Source organism: Acipenser ruthenus, chromosome 3 (genome assembly GCF_902713425.1).
Source record: "Acipenser ruthenus chromosome 3, fAciRut3.2 maternal haplotype, whole genome shotgun sequence".
Classification (NCBI taxonomy): Eukaryota; Metazoa; Chordata; class Actinopteri; order Acipenseriformes; family Acipenseridae; genus Acipenser; species Acipenser ruthenus.
Window position 1 is genome coordinate 6,243,999 of NC_081191.1, and position 24,603 is coordinate 6,268,601.

Consider the following 24,603-nt stretch of genomic DNA (forward strand, 5'->3'; position numbering starts at 1 on the left):
GGAGGGTGGTGGGGTGGGCGAGGGGGCCAGCAAGGGAGTCTAGATGACAAGGTCCACATCCAACAGTGGCTTACACCCACACTACCGAAACTAGTGGTATGGTCCCACCCCGGAACAATACAGATACAGTGAATGCACAGGACCAGATTAAACAAGTCTGCCAACCTGGACTGAAGATAGAATATATTGAACTTACATTCATGAAGAGATATTATTTTAATTTTTTAGGGTACTCGGGTAATAAATTAGTGCTAGAGTAATTATAATTATTTCGAGTACTTGAGTTCTCTAACCCACCCCTATTCTTATTTCATACTGTCTGCAAAAAAATAAAAATAAGATAAATCAAAATCTGACATCTCTGAGGGCCAAATAAAAAAAAATGCAATAATTAATTAAAAAAATGCTCCTATGGCACATTTAAATACCATTTCTGTTTGAATGCAGACCATGCTTACGACATGGTTTATTTAGATTTCCAAGCATACGACATGGTTTATTTAGATTTCCAGAAAGCTTTTGACAAAGTCCCGCATAAAAGATTAATTCTGAAACTGAACGCAATAGGGATTCAAGGAAATGCATGCACATGGATTAGGGAGTGGTTAACAGGTAGAAAACAGAAAGTACTGATTAGAGGAGAAACCTCAAAATGGAGTGAGGTAACCAGTGGTGTACCACAGGGATCAGTATTAGGTCCTCTGCTATTCCTAATCTACATTAATGATTTAGACTCTGATATAGTAAGCAAACTCGTTAAATTTGCAGACGACACAAAAATAGGATGAGTGGCAGACACTGTTGAAGCAGCAAAGGTCATTCAAAATGATCTAGACAGCATTCAAAATTGGGCAGACACATGGCAAATGAAATTTAATAGAGAAAAGTGTAAAGTATTGCATGCGGGCAATAAAAATGTGCATTATAAATATCATATGGGAGATCGTGAAATTGAAGAAAGGAACTATGAAAAAGACCTAGGAGTTTATGTTGACTCAGAAATGTCTTCATCTAGACAATGTGGGGAAGCTATAAAAAAAGGCTAACAAGATGCTCGGATATATTGTGAAAAGTGTTGAATTTAAATCAAGGGAAGTAATGTTAAAACTCTACAATGCATTAGTAAGACCTCACCTAGAATATTGTGTTCAGTTCTGGTCACCTTGTTACAAAAAGGATATTGCTGCTCTAGAAAGAGTGCAAAGAAGAGCGACCAGAATTATCCCGGGTTTAAAAGGCATGTCGTATGCAGACAGGCTAAAAGAATTGAATCTATTCAGTCTTGAACAAAGAAGACTACGCAGCGATCTGATTCAAACATTCAAAATCCTAAAAGGTATAGACAATGTCAACCCAGGGGACTTCTTTGACTTGAAAAAAGAAAAAAGGACCAGGGGTCATAAATGGAGATTAGATAAAGGGGCATTCAGAACAGAAAAGAGGAGGCACTTTTTTACACAGAGAATTGTGAAGGTCTGGAACCAACTCCCCAGTAATGTTGTTGAAGCTGACACCCTGGGATCCTTCAAGAAGCTGCTTGATGAGATTCTGGGATCAATAAGCTACTAACAACCAAACGAGCAAGATGGGCTGAATGGCCTCCTCTCGTTTGTAAACTTTCTTATGTTCTTCTTATGTTCTTATGCTCAATATTCTTTGCTTTATCAATGTTCAGGCGGTTTTAGGCTTGTAGAAAGAGGCTGTGCAACAGGTAAACATGACGTCATGTATTCTAGTCCTGCTGTGGTCCCTCCCCCTGCTGCTGCTCTAGCCTCATCTCCCCTGGCTGCTCCGCTCCAGCTGCTGCCGCCGCTGCCTGGCTGCCGGTGCCTCTCTTTCTTATTCCGTACAGTATAATATTCAATGTAACACCATGACAGGCATTGCCGCTGCCTCTTTCTTCTCCAATACCTGCAGGTTCGGGGGCTGCGGACTTCATTTCATCACTTTGGCCGAGCTCATCGAGCACATCGAAGACAACCATATCGGTAAATCGCCTTTAAAATGCATTACAAACTGCCGTCACTGCAGCGCTTCCCATTGCAATGGCAGGCGGCGTTGGAGCCTGAGAGAGCGAGAAAGCTGTGGCAGCCATTCTCTTCCTGCGTCCTGTCAGCGCTGTTGCTAGGTGTGGTAAGGATGGGGGCATTCGACTACGTGCTGTGTTTTTAAAACGCTAGCTTACAGTTGTGACATTGTAACACTTAGAGATGTTTACAAAAATCAAGGGAATCGGTACAGAGTTGTTGCCAATAAATTGCATTGCGTTATTTAACCAGATACCCTTCTTAGTGGTTGACATTTGCAGTATTTACAGCTAGGCCCTAATGCAAGCTTTGCCTGCTGCAGCTACAGTAACAAGCAGCTTTTAGTGCGTGAACAATTAAATGCATAACTGAAAACCTGCAATGCCTCGTTTTTTAACTAGATTTAGGGAAGCTGAAGATGCATTTGGAATGCAACGCTATGATTGATTCTAAACACTGTCTGTTTACATTGCAACGTTATACGTGCATACGAGAATACCTCCTCCTCTTACGCTAGTTTGTGCAAAGCAGCTGGCTGCAGTGCATTTTTTGGTTATTAACAACGTACTTGTGATTAATTCGAGTGTCAGAAGTATGGTAATTTTTTTTAGTTGAAATGCGTGTGAATTGTTACGGATATAGCAACAATGCAACAGATACAGTGTCAAAATTGCCGGTCCTGATCGTATCAGATTCACCTAGGATGGGGATGATATCCGTACACACTACACTTCTATACCCTCGGGAAACGCGTGATGACAGGACGCTAACACACTAGTTTATTATTATTATTATTATTATTATTATTATTATTATTATTTATTTCTTAGCAGACGCCCTTATCCAGGGCGACTTACAATTGTTACAAGATATCACATTATTTTTACATACAATTACCCATTTATACAGTTGGGTTTTTTTTTTTTACTGGAGCAATTTAGGTAAAGTACCTTGCTCAAGGGTACAGCAGCAGTGTCCCATACCAGGGATTGAACCCACAACCCTCCGGTCAAGAGTCCAGAGCCCTAACCACTACGCCACACTGCTGCCCTTTTTATATAAACAATAATTGCTAGTTAGTGGTATTTTGGTTGTTCCTAGTACTGTATCAGATACAGTAAAGCCCCTTAGTTATGCTGGTTATAGTGCTAGTACTACAAATACGAGTCTGGTAGCAATACGCAAGTTAAATACGCCGGTGCTTACTGTCAAATACGTTTTAGACGTTCCTTATTGAAATGTTGAAATGTTGGATCCTTTTATCTTTATCATAATGCAGTGTGGCCTGCTTTATCAAATGTCTTAACATGTAGTTTTGCGGTATCGGTTTTGTTTTAGGAGGATGGTTTTACAGCTGTTTCTAAATACAAGTCCATTTTATTACAGCACTGATTTTCTTCAATTGTATTCTGTCACCAGATGATGATAATGTTACATTTTCTAATGTATTATTTGCATCAATAATTATGTTTGTACATTGTTTGAGGCAGGAGGGATGGGCAAAATAGTCAAGGAAACTTTGAATAGAAAATAGTGTTCCACCAATTTGTTTAAAATGCAAATAGAAAATATGTTGCCAGTAATGTACTTTAAATAGAACATATTTAATACTTTAAGAATTGGCAATGGAATGTTTAAGCACAAAAAAATTGTCAGTGACGTACTGATGAATATTCTCAGTTGGATTGAGGTCTGGGCTTTGACTGGGCCACTCCAGGACATTGACCTTTTTGTTTTTAAGCCACTCCAGTGTGGCTTTGGCTGTATGTTTGGGGTCATTGTCCTGCTGGAAGATGAATCTTCTCCCAAGTCCCAGGTCTCTTGCAGACTTCAGACTTCCTCCAGAATTTCTCTGTACTTTGCTGCATTCATTTTGCCCTCTATCTTCACGAGCTTTCCAGGCCCTGGCGCAGAGAAGCATCCCCATAGCATGATGCTGCCACAACCATGCTTCACGGTAGGGATGGTGTTCTCAGGATGATGTGCGGTGTTAGGCTTGCGCCAGACATAGCGTTTAGCATTGAGGCCAAAAAGCTCTATTTTGGTCTCATCAGACCATAGAATCTTCTTCCACTTGGTCTCAGAGTCTCCCACATGCCTTCTGGCAAACTCTAACCGAGATTTAATGTGAGTTTTTTTCAACAATGGCTTTCTTTTTGCCACTCTCCCATAAAGGCCAGTTTTGTGAAGCACCCGGGCTATTGTTGCCATATGCACAGTGTCTCAAAGCTCAGCCGTGGAAAACTGTAACTCCTTTAGAGTTGCCATAGGCCTCTTGGTGGCTTCCCTGACTAGTGCCCTTCTCGCCCGGATACTCTATTTTTGAGGATGGCCTGTTCTAGACAGATTCTCTCTATTTCTTAATAACGGACTTTACTGTGCTCCGGGGGATATTCAATGCCTTGGAAATGTTCTTATGTCCTACCCCTGATTGGTGCTTTTGAAGAACCTTATTCCGAATTTGCTTTGAATGTTCCTTCATCTTCATGATGTAGTTTTTGTTAGGAAATGTACTAACCAACTCTGGGACCTCCCAGAGACAGGTGTATTTAACCTGAAATCATGTGAAACACCTTAATTGCACACAGGTGATCTCCAACGAATTATGTGACTTCTTCTAAAGTCAATTGGTTGCACCAGAGCTTATTTAGGTGTGTCATAGCAAAGGGGGTGAATACTTATGAGAGCCACTGTATGTGTGAAATACAGATGGACAAATGTACGGACAGACAGACACAACCCCCCGTCCCCCAGCAATTCTCCCGATTATATACACAAATATATATACAGAGATTTCATAACCCTGGTGCAGAACACAATGGGAATAATTCCTGCACTCTGATTGGCTGAGAGGGTATACATAATGGTCAACTAATGTACCGCTGTATATAAATGATTGTATCTTCCCACAATGCCTCTCGTCATCCTCCAATCTGTGGTAAGGTAATATATATTGCTAAACCCTTTCAGTACTGCATATTTCCACTTGGGTTTACTCATTGCTTAGCATTTTAGAGCCCTTGCTATACTCCAAATATTTATGTAAGTTGGAATTATTTACAGTATGCCCTACCTGTTGTCTACATCCAAATTCAACAACTTATTGCTACTACTTGACCCAGCAATAGCAGCCATTTTGAATAATCTGGTGTTTCTCCCAGACTGGACAGGAGTTCATCCTAATCGTGCCTATTTCCAATGTCCCCTCAACGAACGTAAACATACCTTCACATGCATGTTATATATTCCATGTGTGATACCTAAACCATGTGTGATGGAGCAAAAGGTTCCAGAGTAGATATTGTGTGGGTGCAAAAGAGGACATTTGTAAAGTCCTTCTGCTCATGGTGACAACGTGTCTGTAGTTTCCAAAAATTCCCATTTTGATGCCCTGTGCCCTCATGTTTCTCCATGTGTTGCATGACCTAAAGCATTTTTGCCCAAGCACTTTGGAAAGTAACTGAAAACAATAATTTCATATGTATATAAAAAGCAAAAGCCCTGAGAAGAAAAAAGAAAAAAAACAAAACAAAAGCAACTATTTACATAAAACTCGAAAATAGCTAAGAATAAGCACCGTAAAATGAAATTAATAAAAAAACAAACAAAAGTCCTAAATATAATACATATCATTCGAACTGTATGGTGATTGATGGTGAGGGCTCTGTACATTGTCTCATGCCAGAAATTAAAAAATTCTTCCCAATTGCGTTAAAGCTTTGTCTGAGTATGACAAGTCTTATGAAAGAAAAAAAAAAAAAAAGCCATTACATAATTTTACTTCTAGTTGAAGCCCGGCATCGCTCTTTTATAAATATACCTGGTTTAAGTATAAACTAACTTTAGAACTGGACACAAAACAAAAGGATCCTAAATGTTTGTGTTGTGTGTTTGAAGTCTTTAAAGTGGTGTTGAGTTGGTAATGAATAGGCTATAATAAACGCGGCCCTGTCTTTCAAAGTGGTTAATAGACCTTCTGTTTGGCAGCCTGATTACCTCAGTTACTCTCACAACTTGAAGTAGCTTCTTTCTGTGTTGTAAGCCCACACTTTTCAGTAATGTGTGTTTTTTTAATGTGCTTGAGATTTGAGCTTCAACTCACTTTCCTATGCATTTTGCCAGCACTGTGTTTAACACTAACCCATTTTATACCCAGCGATGTGATGTTGTGGAGGAATTATTCCTATTACTTTCCAAAATCAAATACATCTGCTGTTCCCCCTCTCATCTGCCTGACGTAGTTGTCATGACATGCAGTACTTATCCCTGGATGAGCAGTATGTTGGTGGCTGAGCTGCAAGCCATTAGTACTGCCAAACTTTGTGGACTTGTTTTACTAAATCACAGCAACTTCAGTACATCTGTGCACATTTAATATATTGTTTCGATATGTTGTGTGTGTGTGTGTGTGTGTGTGTGTCATATATATATATATATATATATATATATATATATATATATATATATATATATATATATATACACCAAGCATCAAAAGAAACTTATCACTATTATAACACTTTTTTTTTTTTTTTTTAATAAGGTATATAAATGATGGACATTGACTAAATGTTTTTGGTTTCTTTTTAATCACTTGATCATTCATCCTTGACCATGACACGCTTGAGTGGCTATGACTGAAGCATATGCACTTGAATCACCTAATTAGTGAGACAGTTGATTGGACACTGGCTATGGAGTGATTTAATCTGTTGAATTGCAAGCTTGAATAAAAGCAATAAAGAAAATCACAGAAAAAAACAATATGCCACGTCTGTCGAGAGCAGCGCCTTCGTGCAATTGGCATTTTGGAGGCTGGACTAGGGCAGCATACTGTGGCTTGTCGTCTTGGGTGCTCACAGCCAGCAATTTCAAACCTGGCGAGATGATATAACCAGACACACTTTGTCAATGAGAGTCACAACACCTGCCCAAGATCGACAGATCATTTTGCAGCATCTTCATGATGTAAATTGTTAATCAGCACAATAATGAGTCCCTGCACCTGCTGTAAAATAGAGTTTGTCATTTTTTGATCACATCTAGTGAATTTTATCCAAATATAAGTGATACGTTTCTTTTGATGCGCAAATATAAGTGATAAGTTTCTTTTGATGCTCAGTGTGTGTATATATACAGTGCCTTGCAAAAGTATTCAGACCCCTGACCAATTCTCTCATATTACTGAATTACAAATGGTACATTGAAATTTCGTTCTGTTTGATATTTTATTTTAAAACACTGAAAGTCAAAATCAATTATTGTAAGGTGACATTGGTTTTATGTTGGGAAATATTTTTAAGAAAAATAAAAAACTGAAATATCTTGCTTGCATAAGTATTCAACCCCCACACATTAATATTTAGTAGAGCCACCTTTCGCTGCAACAACAGCTTTAAATCTTTTGGGGTAAGTATGTACCAGCTTTGCACACAGTGTCGGAGTGATTTTGGCCCATTCTTCTTGGCAGATTTGCTCCAGGTTGTTCAGGTTGGTTGAACGACGCTTGTGGACCGCAATTTTCAAATAGTGCCACAGATTCTCAATGGGATTGAGATCAGGACTTTGACTGGGCCACTGTAGGACATTCACCTTTTTGTTCTTGAGCCACTCCAGTGTTGCTTTGGCCTTGTGCTTGGGATCATTGTCCTGCTGAAAGGTGAATTTCCTCCCAAGCTTCAGTTTTTTAGCGGACTGAAGCAGGTTCTCTTGCAGTATTTCCCTGTATTTTGCTCCATCCATTCTTCCTTCAATTTTAACAAGATGCCCAGTCCCTGCTGATGAGAAGCATCCCTACAGCATGATTCTGCCACCACCATACTTCACTGTAGGGATGGTGTGTCTTGAGGCACGGGTAGTGTTAGGTTTGCGCCACACATAGCACTTTGAGTTTTGGCCAAAAAGCTCTATCTTGGTCTCATCTGACCACAAAACCTTTTCCCACATCGCAGCTGGGTCACTCTCATGCTTTCTGGCAAACTCCAGACGTGCTTTCAGATGGTACTTTTTGAGTAATGGCTTCTTTCTTGCCACCCTCCCATACAGGCCAGTGTTATGCAGAGCTCTTGATATGGTTGACTGGTGCACCATTACTCCACGCCCAGTCACTGAACCCTGTAGCTCCTTCAAAGTGATTGTTGGCCTCTCTGTGGCTTCTCTCACAAGTCTCCTTCTTGTTTGAGCGCTGAGTTTTGAGGGACGGTCTTTTCTTGGCAGTGCCTGGGTGGTGTGATGCAGCTTCCACTTCCTGATTATTGATCCAACTGTGCTCACTGGGATATCCAAACACTTGGATATTATTTTGTACCCTTTCCCTAATCTATGCATTTGTATTACTTTATCTCTAACTTCTGTAGAGTGCTCTTTGGTCTTCATTTTCCTTCAGATTCACAGCCTGACCAATGATCCTTCAACAGTGGGGTTTTTATCCAGAAAATGTGACAGCAACTTTAATGGTTCACAGGTGGAGGCCAATGGTAAGGTAATTATGTCCTCGTTAGGGCAATTTCTTTCATCGGTGTAAACTGGGAGCTTCCACAGCACAGGGGTTGAATACTTATGCAAGCAAGATATTTCAGTTTTTTATTTTTCTTAAAAATATTTCCCAACATAAAACCAATGTCACCTTACAATAATTGATTTTGAATTTCATTGTTTTAAAATAAAATGTCAAACAGAACGAAATTTCAATGTACCATTTGTAATTCAGTAATATGAGAGAATTGGTCAGGGGTCTGAATACTTTTGCAAGGCACTGTATATGCATGTTAATATAAATAGTAATGATTTCCATTACACGAGAGTAGATGTTAAAACTTCATGCTGATTTGAACTCGGCTCTCGCCAAGATAAGCACCAACTAAGACGTAGCTTTACAGTAAACTAATGTGATCCATATGCGTCTCCATCCATTTACGTTTCCTTCCATATGATGATGTAGATATCCTTCTGTCTGGTGTTAATGGCTGAAGTGTAATGCTGGCTCCAGGGATCAGCTTATTTTGCCTCCCTGGCGCATCAGCACACACAACGGCTGCGATGCTAGTAATATAAATAGTCACCTCCAAAATTATTGGCACCCTTGATAAAGGTGAGCAAAAAAGGCTGTATCAAATAAACAACACAGGTAATGAGCTATATTTTATTCTCAAATATATGGGAAAACCATATTCTTTTATTCTAATACAATTGCTCAAAGAAAGTTTTTTTATTAATAAGTAATAAAACATTTTCTCAAAAAGATAGGTGTCAGAATTATTGGCACCCCTAAAGATTCTTATAAATAAAATCAAACAAAATTAAATCTGCATTAATCTTCTACTTCTTTAAGTTCATCTCAGTTTTAAGGAACTGTATTGTGGCCTTCCATGGCTTCCTGCTTCACTGGGGTATAAAAATTAGGTAACACGCATATGAAATCCATTTGTCATCCATCACCATGGGGAAAGGCAAAGAACTCACAAATGAAAAGAGAAAAATGGTTTTTATTATTATTTGTTTATTTTAGCAGACACCTTTATCCAAGGTGACTTACAGAGACTAGGGTGTGTGAACTATGCATCAGCTGCAGAGTCACTTACAATTACGTCTTACCCGAAAGATGGAGCACAAGGAGGCTAAGTGACTTGCTCAGGGTCACACAATGAGTCAGTGGCTGAGTTGGGATTTGAACTGGGGACCTCCTGGTTACGAACCCTTTTCTTTAACCACTGGACCACACAGCCTCCTGTTGACCTTCATAAATCAGGCAATGGGTACAAAACAATAGCTAAAAAATGAAATATACCACTTACCACTATTAGGGCAATAATTGAGAAGTTCAAAACCACTGGAACAGTGGTAAACTTGCCTGGTAGAGGACGCAAGTGTATCTTGCCCCCACGCACAGTGAGGCAGATGGTTCGGGAGGCAAAGGGAAATCCAAGAGCCACAGTTGGAGAATTACAGAACTTGGTTGCATCTTGGGGTCACCAAGTCTCCAAATCTACAATTAGATGCCACCTCCATGCCTATAGGCTATTTGGAAGGGTTGCCAGAATAAAAAACCTTTATTGAGAGCAACCAACAAACGTAAACGCCGGGTGTTTGCTAAACGGCATTGGCACTTTGATTGGAACCGGGTGCTATGGTCAGATGAGATGAAAATAGAGCTCTTTGGCCATGCACACCAGCGGTGGGTTTGGCGTCAAAAGAAGGATGCGTGTGCAGAAAAGAACCTCATACCTACTGTTTTGCTTCCACTGGTCCTGGGGCCCTTGTTAAGGTCAACGGCATCCTGAACTCTACCCAGTACCAGGACATTTTAGCCAAAACCCTGGTTGCCTCAGCCAGGAGGCTGAAACTTGGGCGCAAGTGGAACTTCCAGCAAGACAGTGACCCCAAGCACACATCAGAATCCACAAAGAAATTGTTAATTGACCACAAAATCAACATTTTGCAATGGCCATCTCAGTCTCCGGACTTGAACCCCATTGAAAACCTGTGGTTTCAATTGATGAGGGCAGTCCACAAGTGCAGACCGAAGGATATCAAGGATCTGGAAAGATTCTGTATGGAGGAATGGTCTAAGATCCCTCCCAATGTGTTCTCCAATCTCATTAAACATTATAGAAAAAGACTCCTTATCCTTGCAAGTGCCATTATCCTTGCAAGGGGAGGGTGCACAAAGTACTGAAAACAAGGGTGCCAATAATTGTGACAATAATTTGAGAAATGTGTAATCTTGGTTGATTCCATTGAATCATTAATAAAGTCAAATATATTCCAAATGTTGGTCAATTACAATATAGCTCAGTACTGGTATTAGTTATTTTATAGTCTTTTTTGCTCATCTGTATCAAGGGTGCCAATAATTTTGGAGGTGACTGTGTGTGTGTGTGTATATATATATATAGATAAATATAATTACATGGATGAAGGCTATATTTGCTTCCTGAGCCTTTCGAAAAAAAGGCATAATACCACAGTAGTGACGTCAAAAAGTGAATTCCTCTAGAGGAAAATATACTTGAACTTTGACCGATTCAACTCCTCGAGACCATCACTTTCAATTCAAGCACTCGACAACACCCACAGTACAGAAATGTTCATGAATGATCAACAAAATGAGAATACGTTAAAAAAAAAAAAAAAAAAAAAAAAAAAAGATGTAAAGCTGGTAAATTCGTATCTCAGAGAAACTGGAGAGGAACAGGGAATTAAAACAAGGTAAAGGCAATCATCCAAATAAAGCTGAAGCACTAACGGATAACGACATAGAACGTCTGTACAGCACTGAGACACTACGTTTAAAAAAAAAAAAAATAATAATAAAAAAAAATCAACTGTACTGCTGAACCTCGTCTTCTTTAATATTAGCATCACAAGGGTATCCATATATTCTAAAAAATAATAGATGGGCCTCTTCAGTGAGTTACAGGAAAACAATTCCATCAGGTTTCTGTGACAGTTTATGAATTACCTGACCTTCGGTCTCGTAATTTATGACGCCACAGAAACCCTAGGTAGAATTATTTTCCTGTAACTCACTGAAGCCCATTTATTATTCTCTCTCTCTCTCACACACTTTGTACATCAACCACTCTGCTCTTTCTAACACTCCACATGCCTTCTTACTCCCCATCAACCTGATACACACACAACGTGACTTCCTTTTATATAGAGTACTCAATTAACCCATACAATTTATCAATTTACCAATTACCTCATTACCAAGGCTGTAAGAAAATCACGGGCCATGAATTTGTTGTGGAAACCGCAACTTTTAACACAAACCACAACCTTTCATAGTTGCCGCAACTTTTAATGTGACTGCAATGTTTCTATTATTTATATGTAATTTTGTTACAAAATAATGCTGAAAAATAAACTGAAACAGAAAAGGAAACATCACTCTCACATTGTCTTTTACTAGTGGGGGGATTGGTATTTCTTGTCATCCTCTCTAGCCAATCAGTGATCTTCTTTCCCGTTGCTATGGCTGTTCAGTTTTGTGAGTGAGCTTTTACTATGCAAGTACTGTATGTTTTGCATCATTATTGTTAGCTGCAACTCTTCACTTGTAATGAAACACAGCATAAAACGTTTTCTTTCAAATGGTGATAAAGAGGGAGTCTTAAGAACTTATGTTCTGGTTATCTGTTTGTATGTGTTTTTTTTCTTGTTGTTTTTGAACAAAAATCAATTTTGAAAGCAAGTATATATACGTGCAAACTGTTTATTTATGACCGCACCAAAACCGCTGCTTTATTACACAGTGGCCGCAACTTCTTGATAAAAAAAATAAATAAAAATTTTCAGCCTTACTCATTACACTCTATTGAGGTTACATCCAGGTCCTCTACCTTAAACTGACTTTCAGGTCCTTTGAGGACACCTGGTGGACATTCCATATTGGGGTTTTCCTTTAAGGACCGGGATCGTGTTACAAGATCGTACTGAAGAGGGCTTCTAGAACCACGATCGTGTAAACATGATAAAAAAGCACTTCTTTTTGATGACTTACATGGCCTCCGTACTTTGCAGTACAGGCTTGACACACATACCAATGGATAGGGGGAGGGACTGACGTTCACTTCCTGATAGGTCATTGAGAGGAGCATTTAGGGCCTAAAAATAGTCGTAAGACGCGTGTTAACACAATCCCGTAACGCGTCTTAAAACTACAATTTGGTATTAACTAATGTGAATGCCGCTTAAGACGCGTGCTATGGAAATCATTAGCATATTAAGACGCGTGTCTTATCGAAATGACGACATACCACTGACTGTAAAGGAATGAGCAGAGATTGAGATAGGCATTTGTCAGTTCTTGACTTTTACTAAATATATGCATTAAATACTCTAACGGCGTTTGAAAGGCAGGATTGCAAAAATAAATAAATAAAAAGTTATAAACAATCCTACCTAGACACCATAATGGCTGTCGTGTGTGTGTATATATAAAAAGCATTTTGCTTATACAGTATAGTAGCCTATTTTTTTTATTTTTTTTTTAATCCGTCATTGATTAGGTCAGTCTGCAGCCCTTAGGCTACATTAATGAAACTGTGAATACAACAGAGTATGGAGTTGGCATTTAGACCAGGTGGCATATTTCAGCGATCAACACATTTCTGTACATTGAAATGCCGTTCACATGTTTCACAACGTGGATCTCGCAGACACCAATTGCAAGAAATGCACAGGTAATAATAACTAGGAGTAACTACACTGTACATAGCCTACTGTATAATCTATTGTAGCAAGACAAAGAATCATGTTATACAGAAAAGTGTAAATCGGTTACGCTGTGAAGGTACAGAATTATTTGTACAGGAGTAAAAGCAGGTATGCAGAAGGTATCGACCCCAGTGCCAGCCGAAAACATGCAGTGGTATAGCTGTGCCCAAATCGTGTGGAGAAAAAAAGTGCACTGTATGCAGGTATGTGATTTAGGAACTTCCATCTTTGATATTATGCTGTGATTGTAAACCCAATTTCCTTTATGTAATTATATTACTGTGTTTCAGTTATGTCTTTTTTTTCATTTGTATAGTAAGCTTTTGCATGCTTTTTATGTCTATAGGCTACATAAACAATTATTTTCAATGTCCTGTTACTTATTTTGTTTGTACAGTTTTATTTAATCATAATATACCTGTATATGGATGCATTTCTGTTCAAAAGCTGTTTTACTTTATGTATTTATTTATTTTATGAAGTCGGCTGGTATATGTGCGTTTTAAGAACATAAGAAAGTTTACAAACGAGAGGAGGCCATTCAGCCCATCTTGCTCGTTTGGTTGTTACTAGCTTATTGATCCCATAATCTCATCAAGCAGCTTCTTGAAGGAGTTTTAGTATATAAACGCATTTATTTTAAAATTAGTCTTATTTACAGAGTTTCGGATGTGTAGTATCGTACATACATAAATCTGTACCTTGTGCTGACAGACAGCTTTAAGACGGATCTCGGCTCATAACACCTGCTTTCCATCAGTGCTATCTGGCACACGATTTAAGGTGTGCTTCATGGTTAGCACAGTTTAGTAAATATCGTCTGAATATCATTAGCCTCATTAGTGCTCTCATGCCACTTCATTTGAATACATCACACAGCATTTTGCATATTCAGCAGATGCTAATGTACCCATCGTGTTATTTTTAAGGCGTGCATGCTAACTCACGTCTTATGCTTTAAGTCGTGCTTTATCGTGGTTGATAAATACGGGATTATCTAGCACATGCCTTATCCTTTGATAACACGCGTGTTAGCGCATAAGAACCTTTAGTAAATGAGGCCCATAGTGTCTAAAGAGTGGAGACAGTTTACAGCAGCCCGCAGAGACAAAAGCAGAAACAGGAACTTGTTTAGAGCTAATAAAAAAGGGGAAACAATGTACAGCTGATGTGTTTGACTTATAATTATATTAGAACATTTATTTTGTTTTAATAATATGTTTTTACAACATTTTATAAATATCAAGAAACAAGTGGATATAAGCATATACTATTTCATGAACTAAATGTATCAGGTGCGTTTTTTTCCTTATTACTGCTAATAATGGAATGAATAACTTTTTTTATTTTATAAATATTTATTTTGAGAAAATAAATAGAGTAGTGCCCATTATTGCTTATGAAGTCTCTGAGAAAAAATGTGTATTATGTCATTGCAATCACTCAGGTGAATCAATGTCTTGTAATTTGCCCAAACATCAATATTTTTCAACAAAACTTTCAGAAAGTATTGTAAGGTCCCTCTGTTCATAGAATAACACGTTTTTATACATGTATCTCTAATCAGAATACATAAAAAATACTTCACTTTAAAAAAACACACAAAAATTAAATATTGTGTTGGAAAAAAAAAAGCGAAAAGTTTGTATGGTTTCTGAAGTACTTTTTATAATGTTCCCCAGAGTGTTCTGAAAAAAGGACACCATTTCCAAGATGCTATTGTAAAAAATAGATTTTTTGTGAATTTTTATAGGAAGAGAGTCAACTACAGCCAAAAAACGCCTGGTCCTGGGGGAGCATCCCACTGAAAAATGCTTGGTCCTGAAAGGGTTAATTAACAGGAAAACAAAGTGTTGGTCAGTCTAAAGCTTCGGACACACATGAGTGGCGTGGCACCGTTTGCAGGGAGTGAAGCGGGGCGACGCGCAGCTATACCACTTTGCTTGGTGCACACACATCAACGTTGTGAAGTGGCGATGAAAAAAAAAAAGACAGCCCAGCACTGTACAACAACCCAAAAATGTATATCATTCTTGAACCTTTACTGCTTGAACCCAGAGTGAATGACCATGTCCATCTCCAGAAATGTTTATCAGGATCTAATGTTATAAGTTTCCATATCAGAACACCACTCAGAAATATTTGCCTTTTTATTTACCTAAGGATATGTATGTAAAATATGATATTGATTTGGGGATATAATGTGAAAGCCTTTTTCTACAAAGAAACAGCTATTATAGCTGCACTTAACAAGACTGGACTGTGGTTCTGTATCTGTAGTTATACATTGTATAGGAGCTGCTATTATTAAGGAAAAAAGGGATCACATTCTTCGCAATTGTATACACAATAATTAGTTGGCTGGCAACTGGTTAATTACTTGATGTGTATATCTGACAAATGATACAGGATGTCAAGTAACTGTATTAATGCGGGGTGCAAGCGGTTAGTATTTGTTTTGGATCATTCAATAGACCTATGACCAACGTCCTTGAAATTCTTATTTTTATAATCAAATAGCTCGGGATGCTGAGAAACTTCAGCTATTCGAGTTCATCAAGACATGACGTATCCCACACCATGGACCTGATTGGCTAGACCCAGATTTGTAGCGGCAGGAAAATGTTTGAGCAGCAAAATATTGCTTGCTGAGCGGTATTTTGCCGTTCTAAAATTGTGCCACTTTTCCGCAACGTAATTTTTTTGTCAGTGTGTGTTTACTCTAATTGAAATAAAAGCTGAGCGATATGTGCATTTTGCTTCTCCCCGCTAGCGGTGCCACACCACTCATGTGTGTCCCAGGCCTAAGACTGACGTATTTACCACCTGTCACTCCACCACTAATATATACTTAAAAAAAAAAACTATGTGGGTTTATATATTTTGTAATGGTTTATTTTCATTATAGAAACACCTCACCTCTTATTTGAAATATCTGCTTGATCGGGATGAATAAGGCTTTGTGAGCCATCTAAAATGAATTTCCCAGGGAGCTGTTATTCTGGCTGAACAGGTCTCTTGATTCTCATCCCTGAGAGTCTAAACTTTGAGAAAATAGTGGACTGCAGAGCATAGCAGATCGGGTGAGGAGGGTCCATCCATTTCTGGACCTCTTATCTCTCTGGGTCCCTGACTATAACCTAACCATGCTTTAATACTGGTGATGAATATTTATGGACCTTGTTCAAAAAGATCATTCCTTGCCATTCATTGAGGGTAAGCAGAGTTCAGGCTGGTCAATTCATTGTGCAGTACATCTTCACAATAACATTGCCATAATAGCAAAAAGTTCCACGTACAGTATGCTATGCATAGCTTCTGGAACCAGGTTAAAAAAATAAAAAAGACAGTTAATATAACTCAAAATAACCAAGTTATTGAAAAGATGACATTAGTACCAGAAGAAAACTGGTATTGTAGCTGTGTGTATAATTAAACAGTATGTGTGTCTTTGTGGTGGAATACATGTGGTGTGTTAGTAAACTATATAGGAATGTAGTGCAAATGGTAAAATATATATATATATAGAAATTAGCATGTTATGCTTAACATATTGTTGCTACTAATTTATTGGAGTAATGGAGTCCTCTAGTGGGCAAATAAAATGGTGCACAACAAAGCCCTTGAACAGTGTTCTTATACAAAGCATGCGTGTGTGTGTTTATCCAACAGTTCTACCACAAACATGTTTCCACATTCAAAACCTGGTTCCTCATCCAAACAGTTAATCTTCCAATCCATAAGTATAGATGTGTACAGCACAGTCAAGTGTAGGATGTGCAGGACAGGAATATAGAGACAATCCATCCACCCCCACGCCCCCACGCTCTAGTGGAGAGCTGCTGCTGATTCTTTAGGAGCAATGAGGGAGATGTTGAAATTACCAGTGACTCATTCTTGCACTTGAGGAAGTCTGGAAGTCTGTTACACAGTTATCTACAACCGTATTAGTGTGTTTTCACATGTGCCCCTGAAAGTGAGCTCTAGCTTTATTGAAATGACTGAATGTCTGTGCTAAGGAAGTACCGTTAATATCCTGATGCAACGTCACAGTTTGTAATGAATCCCGTCAACAGATAAAAACAGTAGTAAGTGTTAAGAATGATTAAACACCATAAAGACCAATTTATGTGGCATGCTAATTTATTTTTGTTCGATATTTTATTTTTATTACATTTTTTTGCAGGTATATGATCAAGCATTAATACGTGATACGGTGAGCCTAACAGTACTTGACTAGGTTTTTGTTAGAATTACAATTAGCATATACTGAAACTCATGAATTTGCTGTTGGAACTACTTCATGGGGCAGGATTTGTTCATTCGGAAGTGAGGTGAACTCTCTCCACAGTTGTCTTGTAATGTGAAGGGGCACAGTAGTAGCCCAAGGCCACTCTCGCTAAGGTACTGGAACCTACACTGTAGAGTATGAAAACAACAGAGACTCCCACTATACAAGCCCTTAAATCAGATATAGTATTGGATTTGTTTGTTTTTGCTTGGGGTTGCTGTTTTGGTAATGTTTACTGACATGCCAACTAGTTTGCTACACCATGAAATTGTACGCAGGTCAGCATTTTCTGGAATGTAAGTAACCAAAAAATGAGTAGAAAATGGTCAAGTTTTTTACCAGGCTATTATTATAGTGTGGTAGTTGGTAAATTCTGATTTTGTGCCAGTGTAGCAAGTTTTGTCCAAGTTGTATTTGAAACATTGTAAACATTTTATTAATGGTTCTGAAGTACAGTACTGTACAAGTGAAAATAATCATAAACTTTGGTGTTTTGAATGGATTGTCTGCTTTGTTTCAAATCTTTTTGCTCTTTATGATACCGGTAGGTGATCTGTTACATTTTAGTTGGGTTTTAAAAACTAAATTCATGTTTTTTCTTAAAAAAAATGTCCCTGTTTACAACACCGTTTAAATACACCTGGCCCTGTCATCGAAGACCTCCTAAACCAAAGACTTTCAGTTGTGCCTGAAATTGACTGATTGGCTAGCATGAGAATGCAGCAAATGGCTTTTTCACAAATGGTTGGTCAGTCAAATCAATTATCCCTCTAGATAGGCACCACAAATTATAAAAAAAAAAACAACAAAAAAAAAAAACTTTACTATCACTTTTTGGTTTTTAAAATCCAACTAAGTAAGGTTTTGGTAGTTTCAAATGTGTCATCATAACAACAAAGTCCCAAGTCCCATATGCAAGTTCATAACCCCTCAGCTCCAAGCTAGTGCCAGTGGAAGCCCACGTTGTTACTCTTTCCTCTAGATCAATCCTTAGAGAATGCAAAGTTGAAGAAATAGCCAGTTTGGATAGAATTATGTGGCACTTTAGCCTCACCAAAGTGGCCACAAGCAGTGCTCGAATGCATGACAAATGCAACTTCAAGACTGCCCAAAATCCTGGATACCATAATATTTTGCTTGACGCTTGTAGATCTCATCAACATCTATCCAAACATATCTTTGGGTGATTTTTTGGAGTCCCCCCATGCAAGTTATTATGGCCTAAACTTGGTACAAAGAGAACAAATTCAGATTTCAAGGGGGTTTAATGACCAGTGGTGGGACTTTAAACCAAATGTTTTTCACAGAATTTTGAAGACTGGTTCTTACAGCAATACTTACATTTTATGACACATCCCATACAGGGTAAAGGGTTAGGCTGAAATTCGAATAAAACTCGTCAGTTACCCCTCGTCTGGCAATTTGCCAGACGTGAGTAGGGTGCTCCTGGTATTTTTTTCTGAAAAGCCCTATTCAATACAAGTAGAACAAGGTGCTACACATGATGGTAGCATCTAAATTGCACCCAGGGTGATTTTTCTAGTCAATGTCCCTTTCTCACTTTAGGTTGACTTTTTCAAGGTCAGGTCGAAGGGGAAATTTAAAAAAAAATAATGACTATCATTTCTGAACTCAGCGTGTCTGAAAACCACCAGGTGAATTTTTGTAGGAAAATCTGAGACGGACGGGCATCGGTACTGGTTGAGTTGCCATGGAATGACCCTTATATTTGGATAAAATTCACTAGATGTGATAGAAAAATGACAAACTCTTTCAGAGCAGGTGCAGTGACTTTTTGTTGTGCTGATTAACAGTTTACATCACGAAGATGCTGCAAAATGATCTGTCGATCTTGAGCAGGTGTTGTGACTCTTGGTCTCCCAGTTCATGGCCTGTCATTGACAGAGTGTGTCTGGTTATACCGTCTTGCCAGGTTTGAAATTGCTGGCTGTGAGCACCCTAGACGACGGGCCACAATACGCTGCCCTAGTCCAGCCTCCAACATGCCGATTGCACGAAGGCGCTGCTCTCTTGACAGACGTGGCATATTGTTTTGTTTTCTGTGATTTTCTTTATTGCTTTTATTCAAGCTTGCAATTCAGCAGCTGAAATCACTCTGTATCTAGTGTCCAATCAACTCTCCAATATTGTAACAGCAAGAGAACATTCAAAGAGGAGGTTAAATGTCTAAGAGATAAGAATGGCAAAATCATAGACGAAGAGAAAAAAAGAGCAAATACATTAAATTATTACTTTTCACAAGTTTTTATAAAGGAGGATATGGACAACATGCCCCACATGTCAACCTGTTTCTATCCATTTTTAAATAATTTTAACATAACAGAGGCAGAAGTGTTAAAGGGACCAGATGAGATCCTCCCAATAGTACTCAAAAAAATGAAAGATGTTATTTACACACCGCTAACCAAGATCACAGTCTCTTGACACAGGTTGTACCGACAGACAGGAGAATTGCAAACGTAATACCGATCCCCAAAAAGGGAGACAAAACCAAACCAGGTAACTACAGAACAATAAGTCTGACTTCTATTATATGTAAACTTATGGAAACTATAACAAGATCCAAAATGGAAAATTACCTATATGGTACAGTATCCTGAGAGACAGTCAGCATGGTTTTAGGAAAGGGAGATTGTGTCTAACTAACCTGCTTGATTTTTTTGAGGATGCAACATCGACAATGGATAATTGCAAAGCATATGACATGGTTTATTTAGATTTCCAGAAAGCATTTGACAAAGTCCCGCATAAAAGATTAATTCTCAAACTGAACACACTAGGGATTCAAGGAAATGCATGCACATGGATTAGGGAGTGGTTAACATGTAGAAAACAGAAAGTACTGATTAGAGGAGAAACCTCAAAATGGAGTGAGGTTTAATAGAGAAAACTGTAAGGTACTGCACGCAGGCAATACAAATATGCATTATAAATACCATATGGGAGATACTGAAATTGAAGAAGGAATCTATGAAAAAGGCCTAGGAGTTTATGATGACTCAGAAATGTCTTCATCTCGACAATGTGGGGAAGCTATAAAAAAGGCCAACAAGATGCTCGGATATATAGTGAAAAGTGTTGAATGCAAGTCAAGGGAAGTAATGTTAAAACTTTACAATGCATTAGTAAGACCTCATCTAGAATACTGTGTTCAGTTCTGGTCACCTCGCTACAAAAAAGATATTGCTGCTCTAGAAAGAGTGCAAAGAAGAGCGACCTGAATTATTTCGGGTTTAAAAGGCATGTGATATGCAGACAGGCTAAAAGAATTGAATCTATTCAGTCTTGAACAAAGACGACTACGTGGCGATCTGATTCAAGCATTCAAAATCCTAAAAGGTATTGACAGTGTCGACCCAAGGGAAAAAAGAAACAAGGACCAGTGGCATTAGATAAAGGGGCATTCAGAACAGAAAATAGGAGGCACTTTTTTACACAGAGAATTGTGCAACTCCCCAGTAATGTTGTTGAAGCCGACACCCTGGGATCCTTCAAGAAGCTGCTTGATGAGATTCTGGGATCAATAAGCTACTAACAACCAAACAAGCAAGATGGGCCGAATGGCCTCCTCTCGTTTGTAAACTTTCTTATGTTCTTAATTAGGTGATTAAGTGCATATGCTTCAGTCATAGTCACTCAAGCATGTCATGGTCAAAGATGAATGATCAAGTGATTAAAAAGAAACCAAAAACATTTTGTCAATGTACATCATTTATATACCTTTTTTTTAATAAATGTGGTATAATAGTGATGTTTCTTTTGATGCTCGGTATATAATTAAAAACAAATAAGAAAAAAAATGACTTTTTTAAATTAGAGTTCAGCTCCAGTATGGCTGTTGCTTGTAGTAAGTGCTTTTTGCCATAAGGTGATGCTGCTGCTCTTTACCAAAATGTGTGTGGTGAGGTGGCATTGCAGCATAGGGCTCCTAGAGCTTTGATTTATTTAATGACCTCTTGTCTCCCCATGATGCATTTATTGATTTAAGACGCCTTGAACATAAAAAAAAAAAAAAAAAAAAAAATCTAGAAGAATGAAATTTGCTGTCAGCAAGTGGCACCATGGGGTGCAAGTAGCAAAAACGATGTAATAAAGACACCTTGGGGGAGAAATACAAGTATGAGGGCTGTGGTCTCAGAGAAGTTACATTTTATTGTATAACACTTTTGTTCTATAAAATTAGAAATCACTAATACAACCACTTTTTCATGTGATATGTCTGTTTATGTGATTTAATATTACATTTTCTAGACTAGTCTGTACAAGACAGAAAACGTATTTGCCACTTGAATACCAGTAGTTCCCGTTGCAGATAATTGTGGTATATTCATAAGATGGGTGTGTGATATTGCTTGTCTCATACAGTATTATCCTTGCTACCCAAAGGAGGCATAATCTGAAGTTATGATAAGGTAGTGTGATGTATGGTAGTGTGTTTTTATTTTTTAATATCCATTACTCCCCCCCCCCCCCCGCCCCCAACACTATCTATCTACTCTTTAAAATACATTTCCACATGATCTTATGGTTTTATGTCTAGTATCTGAAACGTTGTTCGCTTACAGTCACTCAGTAAGGCATTGGCTATAACATACATTCAAAGTGTTATGAATCAAATGCTGTTCATTTGCTGATGTCAGTTTGTTTTTTTCCTGATGACTTTAAACCCCGCTCTGACAGGTAAAGGAAAAGGAATTTCAGAAATGTATTGGCACTAATGACAGCACAATTGTTTCTGCATGGAAGCTGCAAAACATGGAAACAATTTCCTTACTAATTTAGGCAGATTGGTATGCACCCCTAAATCACAACAGAAATAATAACATTTAAAAACATTTATTAGCACTCAAATCCAGCTGCACCTGGCTGGCCTAATTGCATTCACTCAAGCTTTCACTCAAATGCACAAAGCCCCAGCCACCACCACCAACACTTATTAATGTATAATAAGGTTTTACTCGTAAAACAGAACTATATAGATGGTGCCATATCATAAAATCTTAGGTGTTGATGTTTTGGATTGTTTAGAATGGGGTTTCATTGATTTAGGAGCTGTATATTCTTTGGGCAGTTAATCAGTTGAATTCATAATGATTAACTGTGTTTGTGATGACCTTAACTCTTGGTCAAGTTTGTCTTCAAGCGTCTTTATCAAATTGCAGATTAAACAATTTGGCCAGAAATACAGATATAATTAAATGTACGCACCGTGGACTGTGTAACGTCATGACTACATGTTCCTATATTGTGATTGCTGCAAAGATCAATCAGAGAATTACAGGTTTGTAATGACCCCCCCCCCCCCCCCCCCCCCCCAACACCTTGCAGCGTAGTCCTGTACCAAGAGCCACCTAGGCATTCTTCTTTTACCAATTGAAGAAAAGTGTGCATGTCCCATGGCTTCTATTCATTCAGATCTATTCATTCTTTTATGTGAATTGCAGAATTACAAAGTTTAACGTTACTGGCCATTTTTTATGTTGGTATACTGTATTCTTTTTATTTTTTACATAGTTTTATCTATATGTTATGTTAATTTGGGCCATTCTGCAGTATTTTTGCTTCACATGCATCTGTTACAAACAGTGTGTATTATATTTAAAAAAGTGTACCAAAAGTCTTAGGTGTACAAGACATCCTGCATGACGGACAGCTTTTTATTCAAATGCAGTATTGCACATTTTTGGTTACAGGTGTGGGAGGAGTTTAAAAATACTATGAAGTGACCCAATAACAGAGTCATGTTTATAAAATGAAATACAGTTTCAGACACAAGATCATAATTTGTTTATGGACAGGTTTCTGTTACAGATGATTAAAAAAAAAACAAAATAATAATAATAATAAAAAAAACTTCACTTTCAAAGTGCTGAAGTGATTTAATTTATTTATTTGTTTGTTTAATTTTTCCTTTTCTCAAGATAGTGAAAATAACTGTCGTCTCTTTTGGGGAGAAAATTAAACCGAGGGAGGTTCTGTGGGATTTAAATTACATGCCAAATGAACCTAAATGTAATGTACTGCATGTAATTCTTTTTCTACAGGAAGATACAAAAAGTTCTCATTTTCCTTTCCAAATGGCGCCAGAAAACTATTTGAGCTGTCATCTGATAAGCAGTCTTTGTTTTGTACTTTAGAGTGCAATAAACCAAGCAAAGGAAGGCATCTGTTCAAGGCAGTTTTTTGGGACGAAGAACTCTCTAATTTTGTGCGCACACCCTGCAGGCAGCAGTAACAGGCCATAAAATGGCTTCACTGCAGCGCAGCAGATTTAGGCAGTGTGTGTTTCCCTCTTTCCTGTGGCCTTGTGTACATTTCCAGAAATAGTGTTCTCAGGAACAGTCCTATAACACCTACTCTATGTACTGCATAGTGTATGAAGAACTATATATTAACAACTATACAAATACACTAGATTGTTAAAATGCATTGTTATAGTTAGTGACGCCTGTTTTAGTGTTGTGATGCTGTATATATGTGTACAGTGCAAATGAGAACTAAAATCAAACCTTGAAACGGATTCGATTGTATCTGTAGAAAAAAACAACAAGACCTTGTGCACTTCCACATGGATTGTATGAATGATCTACTGTACCAGTTGTCAATATGGTCTACTGTGCATGATTTTGAAAGGTTGAATTAAAAAAATAAAAATAACTGATTTATATGGCAGCCAATTTTGCTGGGGTTTTTGCTTCTGAAAGGTCTGAACAGTTGAGCCGTACAGTATGTGTTTATTGTTATTAATCAACGTCGGACTACCTAATGTCACCATGGAATTACCTGGATACTAAGGGTTTGTTTTTGTTTTTTTTCCACATCTAGACTTTCTAAAAAAAGTCCATGTGTGTAGTACTTAGTAACAGATAAATTGGCACTACACAGGGAAGGAATGATGATGATGAGGTGTTGTAAGATTTGCTGTTTGGCTCAGATGTACAGAGGACATTGTGTGAGAGGATCACAGGTCTTTCTTTCCTTGGAAAGGCTTGTGGGTGGCACAGTAAAAGGTTTGATACATGTTTCGCCTTCTAATGCATTCAT

General features: G+C 38.1%; 1 protein-coding gene across 2 annotated transcripts in view; it reads left to right on the forward strand.

The window, feature by feature from the left end:
* Positions 1 to 1,708: 1,708 nt before the first annotated feature.
* The window catches only part of LOC117435428 (juxtaposed with another zinc finger protein 1-like), an 81,422-nt gene continuing 58,527 nt past the window's right edge, over positions 1,709 to 24,603 (forward strand). Inside the window, exon 1 of one of the 2 annotated variants that reach the window (XM_034058573.3) lies at positions 1,709 to 1,988. In XM_034058573.3, the coding sequence (XP_033914464.1) occupies positions 1,874 to 1,988 (115 nt within the window). In that variant the 5' untranslated portion in view covers positions 1,709 to 1,873. The other variant, XM_034058572.3, reaches the window with a different exon arrangement.